Raw genomic sequence first — 16,624 nt, forward strand, 5'->3', positions numbered from 1 at the left:
TAACACTGTGCGACTAACATAGCAGCCATCAAGAAAAGTCATAATCTCATCATGATCTACAGAATCGTTGTTAATTTGAAGTTTAATTGATGCAGCATCATGGCCTTTATACACATATTTGCAAAGATATTTCACACTTTTAACTGATGCACAAATCTCAACATTTAAGTGGCCATTAAATTTTTTCGACAACTAAGGGTTATAAGGAACAACCCATCGATTATCAATTTCAAATTTTCCTATTTTGATAGGCTCAATAATACTTCTTCTGTAGACAGGATAACCATCAATATTTTCTTGGGTTGTCTCTTTAAAATCTTTTGCAAAACTCTTGGTACACAAACCATCTCTCATACACGGTGAATTTTGATTCAGAGTGCCACAGGGACCATGGATCATGCACTTGGAAACAATTTCAAAAAGTCCAGGGTTAAGAGTTCTATCTGGCAATTCAGCACTCACAAATTTGTCAATTTGATTTTGAAGACTCTAACACAGGGTTCCCACTCAATCTTTTAAAAAAATTTCAAGGACTTTTCAATGACTTTCAAGGACCTAAAATCAAATATTTCAAGGACCTATTCGATATTATTGTTATACACTAAAGTACATGTCAACCAGATTTTACAATTACGTAGAAGCAGAAATTGTATATTTTTAAATCATAATGCTTATTTGACAACAACAAAAAATTTTTTTAAATTCATCAGCTAATAATACGAATGATTGATAGTTACATTGCTGTTTCAAATTACCTTAAAAAATTCCAATTGACCAAAAAAAAAAAAATCCAATTGACACAGGATACTAGCCAACATTTAAAACTAGCATCAGTGAAACTTTTCATGACAAACGAATTAGAATTAATGAAACTGAATGAATGAGCAATGCATATTACATTAAACAAGCATAGTAAATAATTGATAAAGTTTGTGTAATTGCACGGTTTTTAAAATATAAATACTTTTTTTAATATGTTAGATCAAATTTTAGGTTACAGGAAATGTATATAATTAGATAAATTATCAAAATATATCTATTTAACATATCTGTTTCAATTTTAATATCAAATTTTCTATGTTCTTACTTAAGAATATCAGTAATGTATTTTGAACAAAAATCTATTGTAGAACAATATTTTACAGATAACTAAGACTTTCCAAGATTTATTTTCTTTAAAATATATCCATAAAATGTAAATTTTGTGAATGCCTAATTTTCACAAATTGCAATTTGTGTTTTGAAAGGTGCTTAATATAGGACAGATATGTAATCTTAAATCTCTCTTTTGTGAATCGCAATGCGTGATTTGTAAACTACTAGAATAAGAATCGTGAGGCATAATTGATAAATAACTTTAATGCGAATCATGATGTGATGTATAAAATACCTTAATACAAATCCTGATGAGTAATTTGCAAATCACTTTAAAGTAATATTGGATATGTGATTCATTGATCACTTTCAGTTAAACCACAATTCGTAGAACATTTTATGTGAATTTCTGATCCATAAATCAAGAATCAGTTTAATGTGAATCACGATGTTTATTCATAATCAATGAAACCTGTAGGACTAAACTTTATTTATTAGCAGTAAAAACTGAATGTAAAAATTTGATTGTAAATGATACAAAATTAATTATCCTTCTTACATAAATTAAAAGAACAAATAGGACAACAATATTAACCTGTCGTAATAATGAAGTCAACACATTAAACATGTTTCTAAATCAATTAAACCCTATATATCATTCGCAAAACTATGACTAAAAAACCTAAAATTTGCTAGAAATTTCAGCTTTCAAAACATCAGAGATATGAACAACAATCTGGTCTGAAAAATCTAGGAGAGAAAAGTTTTGCATCTTCTTTAAGCCCTTTTCACTTCAAGCATTAAAAATTGCATAATTAGAATTTCTATAATTTTCCTTTGAATTTATTTTTTTTTTTCATTACTTTTTTGCAAGAAAAATTAGTAGTATTTTAATTTCTAAAAAATCAAGTACTTTTCAAGTACCCTATGGCAGAATTCAAGGACTTTCTGGGGCCCTGATTTTTTTCAACCAAATTCAAGGACTTTCAAGTACCGTGGGAACCCTGTAACAACAATATCAGGTCTATGTTCAGGACGCTGGCAACCCTGTAATGCACTCAAAATTTCAGGCCATGCCGGATTGCATGTAAAAGTTATGAAAAGATCTGGCCTACCAAATTTTCTCACAATTGCTATTGCATCCTGGTAATTTTGTTGCACGGAGCGAAGAGATCCTTGAAAAGTGGAAGGTAATATTATCAACTTTCCCAGCTTCTTGTGATTTGAGTATGCCTCATTTTGAAGAGCGTCCAACAGACCTTGGTACAATTCTATTCTTAAATTCGTTTGATTAATTCGCAAATAGTTCAATCTCGATCCTTCAGTTTTGACACATGCATCAACAACAAACTGCTGAAAAAGTTTCCCATTACAGTGAAGACTGAAACTGTGTCTAATTGCAAATCTGTAGGCATAGTATTGTAGCTGAGTAACTCTGTTACGTTTGGCAGTGCGGCGCTCTTCCACGATGCCAACCACTCTCTCCCCTAGGAAAAAGTAGAGGATAAACCATTGGATCTGTACAATGATTCATAGGAGAAATGGTTTCACACACATCTCCAACTGGATAGATGCACAAATCTCAATTAGATGGAGGTTCTCCATTTTTTCTTACAAATATTGCTGCTACCTCAGTTTTTGAAGTTGGAGCATTGTATCGCCTCAAATCAGAATTGGGATCTTCCATGAAAACCAACTTGACTTCTGTTGTAGGATTTGATTGGATTAATTTATGCATTCGATGATATGATGCAACAAAAGGATTTATTTGTTTTGATAAATAATCTAACTGCTCCATCACAGACCGTAAACATCCACTGTCATTATCCATGCGTCTGTCGGTAGCTTCGCTGGAACCGAAAATATACAATTGCCTACATCCAGCTTTGTTACTATCATTTGCATACAGCGGAGAAACCATGTGATAAATCTGACCGTGAATGCGGAAACAATATGGTCTCCAGAAGGTGGCTTTATCTGTGCTCCAAATGATGCAAGATCAGCATTATATTCAGCGATGTGATCCCTATTGTTTTTGGCCTCGATGGAATTGTCACAGAGTAAATGTTTAAACAAATCAGGAATGATAGTTAAATCTTCCAACTTGATTTTTCCATCATGGCAGCATTTGTTATATTTCCCAGAGGAATTTTTTTCTTCTGCCCAGAAGTGAGCAGCACAAAAGCTGGAAATTTCGGTCATGGAACCGATGTTGTGTTTGACAACATCAACAGTTAAATCTTGAAAGGCAGCACGTCGTCTACGCATTCTTTCACCACTACATCTTTCATAGCTGTCATCAATGCTCTCTTCCAATCTTCGAGCACGCTTCATTTGATTACACTTTAAAAGCGTAACAGCACGACTGAGACTCATTTTTCAATGAATAACTAATAACAATAATAAAACAAATAAATTCGTGATATAAATCAAAAATCGTCAAATAAATTCGTAATATATAAATTAGTGAAAAAAGCGCTTTCGACAAAATACTAAAATAGAGATCTATCGATAAAGACTACTCACTTCTGCCTAGCTTAATAGTATGAGATTGCCGCAGCTGATATTCGGAAGAGATTACTTTTGGTGAGAATGCTCTCTCTGGTCATTTTAGTTTCCGTTTTTAAAAGCGATATATGTTGAGCCACCTCACCTAGATTTGGCATGTGACATTTTTAGCGGCAATCATTGGCCGATTTTTGAGCGTTGCCATTCGGGGAGTTGTGATGAGGCTTTTTTTTGTTGCCGTGTAAGATAAATATATATATATATAGATAGGTAAATTAACCCATTAAATCAAAGGGAAAAATACTTTATTTTAATATAAAAAAATATGAAATCCTTAATAACCGAGAATTTGGAATAAATTTCTTTTGCTCTAAGGACATTTATAAACTTACAGACAGCTGAACCTAAGCAAATTTTCTCATTCAGATAAAAATTATACTTTTAAAATTAAAATATGTTTACATTAAAAGACAATCTACAGCAAGAAAGTGTTAAAAATTTCAACTCTTCATAAATTTCTACTTTTAGCAGACTAAAAATTTCAGACAAACATTATTTACCTGTACATTTTTAAAAAAAACACCATATACTAGGAACTACAGTATATGTGTCGTCGTAGAAAGAAGTGAATAAATTTAAAGTTTAAACTCGACATAAAAAATATGTTTAAGTACAAATTTAATCAATAACTAGCTAGATTTACATATCTTCAGTTTCTTAATTATTTTCCACTTTAAAGACATAATATATTTCTATACTTATTACTTATCAATAAACATTAACAAAGTTTTCATTTTATTTATAAAATTATATTTCTAAATAATACATCATTGAAATACACATTATCATTCCATATTTTTAAAACACATTTAAAAATTACCCCCAATACAATATGCTAAAGTTTCAACTTAACATAAAAAATATGTATAAGTACAAATTTAATCAACAACTAGCTAGATTTCTAAAACATGCATATCTTCAGTTTCTTAATTATTTTCTACTTTAAAGACATATTTTTCTATACTTATTTATACAATAAACATTAACAAAGTTTTCATTTCATTTATAAAATTATATTTCTAAATACATCATTGAAACACAGATTATCATTTTATATTTATTTTTAAAACACATTTAGAAATTAGCCCCAATACAATATGTAATGTTTAAATGAAAATACTAAGTTTCTATTGCCAATGATTTAAAAACAGAACCTTTCAGCTTAACGATTTTATATAAAAGATACAATTTATAATTACATATATATATTTATGAATTATTATATATGAACCTCCTACGATACTATCAACGTAAATTGAGCACGTCAAAAAAATGATTATCTTAATGCATGAGGTGTTAACTTCTGTTGAAAAGTTTTTTTTTTTTTACTTTCAAAAAGAAAATTCTTTCTGCAAGAACTCTGTACTACTGTTTTGCGACAATGTCTCCGTGATTCTGCCACGGGAGTTCTGACTCTTAATAACTTTCATACACTTTCATTTACGTAAGAAGAAATAAAATTTTGTCTTACTCTTGACAACCATTCATGAATGGATGGTGTACCCGGCAAACCTGAAAATAAATATTATATTTAAAAAAAAAGAGAGAGAAGGAAAATAATTAGCAAGATTTATTTTTCTCTACTTTAAAAAGATAGATGCAGAATTTATATTACTTTTAAATATGATGTATTTCAAAAATTTAATATGGCATTATGAAATCATAAGTTACTTATTGCATATCAACTAACACAGAAACTCATAGATAATAAATTTTTTTTGACTTTTCCAGTTTTCAAGGAAATTTTCAAGAAAATTAAGATTTACATTTTTGCTTTACAAAGCAATATTTTATTATAAATGTATTTCTTTAATCCAATAAGAAATGAAACTAACTAAATTACTTTTTGATAGAAAATTATGTTAAATACTACGCAAGTCAAATATAAAATTTCACCAGATAAAGATATAACCACCAGATTGTCAGTGATTTTTTTATTCTGGACACAGCTCAAGCTAACCCTAGCAACAATTATACCTTGGTCCCAGTTGGGCTCAACATTGGCTCAATATGGGTCCTATATGAACATGCTCTGAGGAACCAATATTGGGATATTTAAATTTCTTAATGTTATACCTATGCAGTGTTAATATCGGCCTATATTGGCTGAATAATGATTATAAAATATCAGGTGAATCTGACAATTCTATACGAGGCCAATATTGGTTGTAAAGTGGCAGTAAAATATCGGGTGTATTGGACAATTCTATATGAGGCCAATATTGGTTGTAAAGTGGCAGTAAAATATCGGGTGAATCGGACAATTCCATATAGTATCCACCTCAGAAAAATATCGGCCCTTTGAACTGCTATAGGGCCAAGATTCGTGAATATTGGTCCAATGAGGGTGCCAAGTTATTTTACTGCTAGGGAAGTGTTTAAAAAAATTGACACGGCTCAGGATGTGTGTTAAAGAAAATAGACATAACTCGAAATGCAAGTTTAAGAAAATGAATATAGCCTGAAAAAGAAAACAGTGAAAAGCATTATTATTGGTAATTTAAATATTATAGAAAATTTAGAATTAAGAAATATAATGTTAAAAGGCACAAAATTTAGACACATTTACCATAGATCTATTAACAAAAATCTAAAATGCTTTCTAAATGAACTAAATAATTTTAATCTAAAGATCTCACCTTTCGGTATGTAACAGAATGGAAATGGGCTATTTATTATCAAAACATTCTGTAATTTACCCGTAATTGACAAAGCTAACAATAATAATGCTATCTTCTGTAAAAAATTCTATGTTGAAATTTTAAATAAGGAATTAATAAATAGAAAAAAAATTGCAAGCTAAGTAATTTCAATAATAATATTATCAATTAAAACTTTTTAGCCTTCCATACGAGGTTAAAAATTAAAATTAACTATCAGTCCAATATTTTATAAAATTCTTATTAAATCTTGAGCAATCACTTGTGGGCCTAACTTACTTAATTAAACCTAGCACTATTTTCTCTAATTACTAAATAAAATTATTAGCATCAACCTATTTTAGAATTATTAAACAAAATAAAATTAATTCTACAGCAACATTTGATTTCCAAGATTTCTTCATTAGCATTCCCCTTTCTAAACTAAAAAATATTCTTCTGAGAAATTTTTATAACTATAAAAATATCTTTAATTGAGATTTTGATTATTGGGAAATTCTAATTAATATCTGTATTTTTAATAATTATATTTACTATGGAAAATATTTTTTTGATTACATAGATGGAAAACGACAAGGATCTAATATTTTGTCACTTCTAGCTAATTTATTTTTACACTTCTTTGAAAAGAACATTACTCTTAATATTCAATTTGTTTTTAGATTGATTGATGATTAAATTATTTTTAATTTTCAATATTATACAATTTTTTCAATAATTTTTACCCTGAAGAATTAATTCTGCATGGAAACCATGTGATAATATAAATTTTTTAGATTTAAATATTCTTGCATTGCTTTACTTATACAAAAAAGGAATGATTTCAAATTTAATATAGATAAACTAATTACATGGAATTCTAATGTTTCAAAAAACATTTATTTAAATACTGTTTTTAATCAAATAAATAGAATTAAAAGAATTTGCAGTTATGCTTATTTATTCCAAAAACAAATAGACTAATTTTTTCAAAATTTGATTAAAAACAATGGATATCCAATTAATCTAATTAAATTCTATATAAAATAACTAAGTTAATTGTGTGTTATAATTTTAAATGAATTTGCGAATAAAAAATTTTTTTTGTTATCTAAATTGATATTTTTATCACGAGAAAATCTAATTAGGGAAAATCCATAGCTAAAAATCTTCTAAAATTTAATAAAGGATTTTTTCAATAAATATTAATAACTCTCTAAAAATTGCCAAAACTAAAATTTGACCTTTTATTAATTATAAGCTTTGAATTATCCAGTACAATGAAATTACCTAACGCAAATACAGTTTTGGGGCAATCAAAGTAACTTACAAATTAGTTGTGGATCTGGACTTCAATAAGAACTGCAAATTAAGTATATAAAATATATCACTCCATCCTCTATTTACGTTTTAATTTCATATTTTGTATTCTGACAAACTGCTACGAAAACCTTTTTAAATCAATTTTGCAAGATGTCAGTAAGTAAATGGACACTTGATTTCTTTACTTGCCTTATATGCTACATTTTGTGTTTTATCCTGTATTTTTCCTTAATTATTGCTTTTTTCATTTGTTGTGTTTTTTGCTTGATATGTTTCATTTTCATTTAGATTTTTTTGGAGCTCCTCCCACTATTATATTGACATATTTTCTTTTGTAATACAATACTAGATAGCAATCAGTTTTGCGAATTTAGTCGTGTTATAACTTTCTGCCAAAATATTAGCTAAAGGCAAATCTTAGCAATTTTTTTCCCATAGAAAACTTCAAATCAAAATACAAATTTATTATAAGTTGAGCAAGGAATGGGAGAAAATGAGCAATGAGTGGGGGGAGAGAGGATGAAAAATGTAGATGTTGTTTTATCATCTTTAGGGAAAAGAAATAGTATTTACATATTCTTTAAATTAAAGAAACTTTTTTTTACACTTAAAAATAATGAAGTACTGAATTTGCCTACTGTTATACAGAAATATTAGATAAAAGATTTTCTGAAACTCTCTAATTAGCCTTTTCAGCCAGGAAATTCACCAGAGTTTGTTTTTCTCAGAATTAAGTCTGGATTTTTATTAAGCTATTAAATGCTCTCACAATTGGTATTGCTGTGAGGAATAATTAATACTGGCAGCTTTAGCTAGTCCAAAACAATGTAAGCATTACTTTTCCTAATACTGACTTAATTCTATTTTGCATTAATTAAATTAAAAGTTTTTTTTTTTTTTTTGCACTGTATAAAGCCAAAACTGAATTCCTAGAACATCAAGAAATGAACTTAATCATCTTTTACTAAGATGGTACTATTCCGTAAGCCTTGCCCAAGTATGTTTAACTATTTTTTATTGAAAAAATTTTTCCACCACCTAAAGTATTCATAGAAAAAGGAAATAGTTGAATTTGCTTGCCCTTTGCTAAAGTGGCTGTAATTTTTATGCAAGAAATTTGCTTAAAGTTTATGATAGGATCAACCCTAATGATGTTTGCAATAAAATTTGAAACAATTTCACTGAATAATCAAGGGTGTGTTTACACCCTTGTGCAAATTAATTGAAACAAACTTTTTTTTCGTGTTTTTTAAAGAAGATGTTTTGGGGTTGTTTCGGTTACAATGGAGTTGGACCTTTGCAGCCTATTGATGGTATGATGCGTTCTGAGCAGTACATTACTATTCTGGGTAAAAAAGTTGTTCCAGAGTTGAAGAAACGATACCCTAATGGAACAGGGATTTTTCAACAGGATTTAGCTCCTTGCCGTACGTCCAAAATTGCCAAGAAATTTATGTCTGAGAATCAAATTGAGACATTGGAATGGCCAGGGAACTCTCCGGATATCAACCCAATTGAGAATCTCTGGGCCATATGCAAGAATCGCCTATTAAATATGGACTGTACAACTATGGAGAAGCTAATCACGGCGTTAATTCATGTGTGGTACAAGGACACAAATATTATAAATGACTGTAAAAAATTTGTGGAATCCATGCCGAATCGTGTCCAAATGTTAATAAAGTGTCGTGGAGATCATATTATGTACTAAAAATTTTTGAGTTTGTATAAATTTAAATAAAATAGCATTTTCTCTTAGTTTTCTGAATTTATTGAGTTTGTTTCAATTAATTTGCACAAGGGTGTAGAAGAAATTTGGGTCCGTTAACTGACCCTTCACAAAATATTTTAACATAAGAATAGACCCTATACAAAATGATTTTTCCTTCAATTGGACCCTTCACAAATTTGTTTATCTTCATTATTGATTTGTTAATTGTATAAACCCTTCCCAGGACAGAAAACAAGAAAGATGGAAGTAAACAAATTAAGTTTTGTCTTCCGCAGACGATTTTTCCATTATTGGTCCGAAATGAATATTCTGCGTTTAGCAGTATAGGCTAAATACCAAATATTTGTATGTTGCATCTCTAATTTAGAAGCAGCAATTGCTGTTTATTTTTGAAAATTTTATTTGTTTTATTATAATTTTACAGTGCTGAGCATAATCTTGTATCTATTTACAATTTAAAAACTCCTTGAAAAAGTTTTTTGCAATTACCAGACCCTATTTGCACAAGTTCATAAAAGCAGGACCCTGGTTGAAAGAATGTGAGTAATTTTTCACAATTTCACAAAAACCGAACCTTTCACAAAATGTCGGGGCAGACCCCTGATAATATTCAGACTTTACTTAAAGAAGGATTTGTTAATTGTTGTAGATAACTATTCCATGCTTCACTTGAGGATTTTTATCTTCCAATCACATAATTAAATATTAGTAATGTTGATAATGAGTAAATGATACAGTCGTTCCCACTTAATCGCATATCGGAGAATCGAATAATCCGCTTGTACGAATAAAATTTAATGGAACCAAATCATTTTATATGAAACTAATGTTAAACTTCTCCGTTTAAACAGATATTTGTTGTTTTTAGTCCCCGCCCAATTGCATAAAGAGGTATTGAAATGAATTTTTTTTTTTTTTTTGAGAAATGTTTCCCTGCCTAAAATGGAATTTCTATTTTTCAGTTAAGATAAGGATACAATAGGTGATTACTTCAATAGATACTTCCTATTCATTAGTTGGTCTCAGCTGGTTAGAGGTGAAGTTGAAAAATTAATCAAATCTTGCTCCCATTTACACATTGAAGTAAAAGAAGGGGTTTTACCCTTTTTTGACTTACATTTAGAATGTAAAAAAGGTACAGAGTGGCTTATTTGGCGGTCAAGACTTGTGGTCTCCTCCTGGTGAGCTATTAGCTTTGATAAGAAGTTTCAAAAACTTAACACAGTAGTGTACAGTTTGTCTTTCTCTTAAGTAGAATAATCATTGTTTAATCCAGTGAATAACTGAGCTTGTTGCAAGTTGAGTGCAAAAAAGATTGATTTGAATTAATCAGAGAAAAATAAAACAATGAATCTTGGAAACAATTTCAAAAAATTCCTAACTAAAATAGCACATTAACTTGAAATTTCTCAAGTTTTAAGCATTAGAAAAAAATATGCAAAAATATAAGAAAAATTTAAATTTATTTCAAAGGAATACGCAAGTCATGAAAGTCTTAGCGGAAACTGAAAGGAAAAATCTAATTTTTATAATTTGACAAATTAAACGGATATAAAAACAGTCTTCAATTAAAAAATTTTGCGAAAGAGATCAAATAATATTTTAGTTTCTATATTATATTTTTCACTAACATTGATTTATGTTTATGTAACTTTAAATGACATTTATATTATATGATACTAACACAGATAGTTTTAATTATAATTGTTTATTAATCATAAAACTGAGTGTTTTTAATCAATACGCTACACTAAATACAGTACAAAACCATTTATCCGGTACCCAGAAAACCTGGAAAAATTTCACTTGGTTTTCCCGCCATTTTGAACTGGAAGGATGGAGAAGAAATGCGGAAGTGTTACTCATTTTTGAAGTTTAGTAGGGGAAAAGGTGGGTGGGGGTATTTTTTCCACCATATGTCAAGAGAAAACTTGATTATTTCTTCTGTAACCTTGAAGTTCTTAAGGACGGAAAGGGGCAAGAAAAGGGGAAACTTTTTATTTTCTTCCCTGCATTCCACAGAATTGGTGGTTTTCAGATAAGCTACCGTCAATCGAAAAGGGAGTGGCATGCTGTTTTCGTTTTCTCTTTGATTTATGTGGGGGGGGCGGAGAACAAGCATTGCACACGCATATCGTTGAATAGAAGGTGAAAGAGAAATAAAAAGAAAAATATATCCCTATACATTACTAAGGAAAAAAAACTAAATTGGAAGTACAAATTGGAATACAAAAACGATTAAAAAACGGCAAATTTTAGTTTAATGATAAAGTAAGAATATAGTTAAGTTGATCACTTAAAAAAAGATTAAATTTTATCATTTAAAAAGTAATCAGAATAATTTAGTAAAATAAAACATAATTGGAAACAATTGTCAGAGAATTCGACACTACTAAATTGCGAGATTTCGCTTCCGTTTTCAGTACTGTAACTTGCGCTAGCGCAACAGAGAATAAAAAAATATTTTACCGGACTGACGTTATTTTTTGCATCTTTAGGATTCTTCTATTATTCCTAATCATTTCTGGAATGTTGTCTATTAGAAGTCTGAGTCAAGGAACTTGAAACTTGTTGACGTGTCAGATTTTTTTTTTAATCTTTTATTTTTTTCTCCAGTTTTTTCTTTTTTGTTATCCGTGATTTATTATGACAAATTATTGTTCTACAATTTCTGACAATACATTATTATTACAATTTAAAACGTTTTTTACTTTTTTTTATTGTCTGCTATATTAATTTATTTGACACTAATTAACGAATCAATATTTTTCAATTAAATAAATTCAGATTCTTTCTCTGATTCTCTTCTATTTGAATCATGATTTCTCTTCTATTTTCAAATTTTGCTTGATGTGGAATCGCGTTTGCTTTCGTTAAAAATTCTCTGATTTTATAAAAAAAATAATAAACGGAAAAGATTGTTTAATAATGAAGCATACAATTATTTATTACTAAAATCAGACGATTATTTTATGAGGCAGATTGCAGCTTTCTCTTTTTTAAAGCAATTTATTTCTGATTTCAATACCCTTTTTTTTTCCTCCCATCATTCACAATAAATTTCGTACTTCATAAATTATATCTTTTTATTCATAAACTTTAACATAATTTTTTTTTTAATTCAGTAGATTTTACAATCTCCCGGTTTTAATATTTATGATAGAGCCCTTTCTAGTTATTGTTTCCATTTGGTAATTTTCTAGCATTGTTTTTTTTTTATTTAATTTGGTTTTATTTAGTTTATTATAATTTTCCTCAACTTCAATTAAATTAATAACTTCAATTAACTTATATATTTAATAGTTTCCTTTTGTGTTTTTTTGGTATTATGATCAAAATAAGTTATCTTTATTAATTTTGCTGTTTTACCATCTTAATTTATATTTTTCAATCTATCCATCTTATTTATGATTTAATTTTTTTTAATAGAAAATCTAAATGTATTGGCATTGTTATAATTTTTTCCCCTTCTATTTTTAAAAGCGTTTTAATTTCATTTAAATATATATATATAAAATGTTGAATATTTCATTAATATAGTTGTTTTGGGGGATGACTGTTGAAAAGCTGTTCTTATTAATTTATTGATTAATTAGTTCTCCCTTAAGATTTCATTTTTTTTAAATATTTTATGGGGATAATTTATTTATTTTATACCAAAAGATTAAAAATATAAGTTTTTAAAGTTTATTTATTTTTATTATTTATTTATTTGCTTATCTGTTGGTAAAATGCATTATTTTTCAGTTATTTATTCTTTTTGTGATTCAACTTAATAAATAAGGATTAAGTTTAAATATGGATTGTTTATATATTTGTTAGTTTCTTTATAGGACGGTCTGATATTAGAATGCTAAAAATATGCTTTGTCTTAGAAACTTATTGGTGCTTTTCTTTCCAATAATATATTGGATTTTAATTAGCGTTTAAATTTTAGTTTTTTTTTAAATCAGTTTTAAAATGACACGCAACATGAATCTATCTGAAGATATCATGTTGCTTATCTGAAGATAATCTTGCTACTTTTAGCAATGTAATTTAACAACTACTTGACTTGTCTTAATCCCTACAAACCACCTTCTGTGAAATGGATGACTCATGGGACATCTGGTCTTTACTGTTAGAAAGAGTAGTTTAAAATAATTTCTCATCTTGACCTTCGCCTCCAGATGGGCATATATTTTACACACAGCTTCATTTATTTGACATTGGTTCCACCCCCTTCTCTGACATTAATAGATCATACATCATTTATCTACTTGTGCTAGGATTAGTTAAAATGTGTTAGGCGAAAGCTTGGAATCTTTTTCAGTGTGTGAAAAATGTATTTCAATTTTGGAATTTTATAGCACTTGTCGTATATTTTGTGATCCTGAAAGAAAATGCCGTCTATTTCAACGTCTAAAAAAAGAAAGCGTGTGAGTTTATCGATGAAAACGAAAGTAGAAATTTTTCAAAAATTAAATGAAGGTTCTTCAGTAAAATCTCTTAGTGAGATTTATAACGTAGGGACTCAAACCATTTATGATCTTCGAAAAGACGGTCAAAAGAAAAAAAAACTGGCTCTATTTTCAAATTCCGAGCGAGAAGATGCAATGAAAAAACGAAAGACTTTGCATCAGGCAAAAAATGAGGATGTCGGCAAAGTATTAATGGAGTGGATAAGACAGAGAAGATCAGAAAACTTTCCATTAACTAGACAAATAATTATGGCTCAGGCAAAAAATTTTCCTAATGAGTTTGGCATAAAAAAAATTGCGAGTACAGCATAGGATGGTTCGCCAGATTCAAAGAGAGAAACGGCATTCGATTACTGAAATTTTGCGGTGAAAAAGCCTCAGCCGCTGAGAATTATGCAGATTTTGTGCTGAATGTGGTCCAGACTCAGAAATTGACCCTACAGCAAATTTTTAACATTGATGAAATGGGTCTCTATTACAAATATCTACCAGATACTACTTACACTACAACAGATGAAATCAATACTAGTGGTTTCAAAATTGCGAAGAATAGGCTGACATTATTAGCCTGCGCGAATGCAGCGGGCACATGTAAATTGAAACTGACTGTTGTCGGCAAAAGTAAGAATCCCTGGGCTTTAAAAGGTGCTAAAAGTTTTGCCTGTAGTTTATAAAGTTAATAAAAAAGCTTGGATCACACAGGAACTTTTCACAGAATGGTTCCAGAAGGAATTTGTGCCTAAATCACGTGCACATTGCAAATTGGTGGGATTGTCAAATGACTGTAAAATTGTTTTGTTTTTAGACATCTGTAAGGCACATCTACCTGCAGTCGTTTTAACTACCAATAATATAGAAATTCAATATCTCTCCCCAAACTGTACGTCCTTAATACAGCCTCTCGATCAAGGCATTTTACGTAGCTTAAAATGCCGTTACAAGGTTCAGTTTTTAAAGAAGCTGATCGACGCAGCTAATGACGGAAAATCCGCCCAAGATTTTCTGAGAACATTCACTGTGAAAGATGCTATATGGTTGTCAGCGAAAGCATGGGAATTTGTTTCCCGTGATACATTAACTCACACATGGCAGAAGTTAATTCCGACTTGTATTTTTTTAGAAGAAGATGTTGACGACTCTCCTTTTGAAGGATTTAAAATTTCAAAAGAAAAAGATTTCCAAAAGGAGCTCCGGGAATACTCTCGAAAATGGTTAGAGCGGGACCTAATGTCAGAAGAGATTAATGAGTGCTTTAATATCGATAATGACGTCCCAATTGTAAACGAAATGACAGATTCCGAAATTATTCAGATGGTGTCGAACCCAGGCACTGAACAAAACGAAAGTGATGACGAAGATAAGGCTGAACAAGTTTCAGTCATATCTAATGAACGATGTATCGAATTAACAAAAGAACTGATAGCTGGAATGGAACAGAAATCATTTATTGAGGAAACTCATGTAATGGCTGTTTATAAAATCAAACAGTTCTTTCTCAATCAGAAACCAAAATTTCGACAGCTAAAAGTTGATGAAATGTTTAAAAAATAAATATATGCGAATTTTGTATTTTTTAAACTTACTTTTCTTGTCAAACCTTTTAAATGTTATTAAATGTTATTTTTCTATTCTTTTAAATGTTATTTTCCTTTTTTTTCAATTGAACTTTTCTTTTCTTAAAATGTTTTACTTTGTTTTCATTGTGATTTGGGTTCGATAAAACATTGATAAACTACGTTTTTTCGCCGATCCAGAAAACCGGGAAATTCAGACATCCGGGATAGCGATGGTCCTGAGCATCCCGGATAATTGGTTCTCTACTGTACCACCAAAAAGTTAAATTTCGCAAAAATTTAGAATTTAAGATTGAATACTGCACTTCCCATTTAATCAAATAACCCACTTAATTGCATAGATTTGAGTGGAACCGATGGTATTCCTTTAAGCGGGGTTGACTGTAGTAGTTTAGAGTTAATCAACAATTCACATAAAGACAATCATTCTTATAAGCAACTAATTTAAACTTCAATGTGTCTAAATTACCTTCTTTGAGAAGAGTCCAATTATTGTCAAGTTGCTTGTCTGCCTGCTGAAAGTATCTTCGCTCAGTCCAGAGGCTTGCATGGTTTTCTGTTATCACAGCAGTGCCTAGAATTTTTGTTTCATGATTAGTCTTTTTTTTTACAATTTCATACAAGCTAAAAATACAATACTCGTTTGTATATGCTAGTTAACATTGCATCGGTGAACTCTATATTCTTGACCTAGCTCAAAATAAGTGTTTCAGAAAATGGACACAGCTTAGAATGCATATTTAAGAAAATGAACAGGACTCAAAATGAATGTTTTAGAAAGTGGACATAAATTGAAATGTGTGTTTAGGAAAATTAACATAGCTTAAAATGTGTGTTTCAGAAAATAAACATACCTCACAATTAGGACTGGGCTATAAATCGATATATCGCGACATATCGATTTAACGCCTGTATCGGCAAACCGATACAGCGACTTTCATTCCAAGCGATGCATCAAAAATCTGATTTAAGCCGTCGAGTGAAGAAGACGATATAACGATATAGCGATACACGCAAGGACTTTCTCTTGCGTTCCGATGCCAACTCGCGCTGTGGAAGACGATATTGTTTCGTTATGTTGAGACGGCCTTGACTGATGAGCGGTAGAATCAGAATCACTTTTGAGACCTTATATCGTTATATCACATGTTCGTTTTCGCACCTTCGCGATTTGAAATCGTTTCTTGTAGATTATTTTCAATGGGATTAACTTCGTGATCGCCGTCGTAACCT

At 29.8% G+C, this 16,624-nt stretch overlaps 1 protein-coding gene across 2 annotated transcripts in view; it reads right to left on the bottom strand.

The window, feature by feature from the left end:
- LOC107454822 (xaa-Pro aminopeptidase 1) overlaps positions 1-16,624 on the bottom strand; it is a 138,090-nt gene that overhangs the window by 93,714 nt on the left and 27,752 nt on the right. For both annotated transcript variants that reach the window (XM_071187627.1, XM_016072127.3), the window contains 2 exons: positions 15,861-15,965; positions 5,135-5,175 (listed from right to left, as the gene is read on the bottom strand). In XM_071187627.1, coding sequence (XP_071043728.1) covers positions 5,135-5,175; positions 15,861-15,965 — 146 coding nt within the window. The remainder of the gene's footprint in view (positions 1-5,134; positions 5,176-15,860; positions 15,966-16,624) is intronic.

The sequence above is a fragment of the Parasteatoda tepidariorum genome, chromosome X1 (genome assembly GCF_043381705.1).
Source record: "Parasteatoda tepidariorum isolate YZ-2023 chromosome X1, CAS_Ptep_4.0, whole genome shotgun sequence".
NCBI lineage: Eukaryota > Metazoa > Arthropoda > Arachnida > Araneae > Theridiidae > Parasteatoda > Parasteatoda tepidariorum.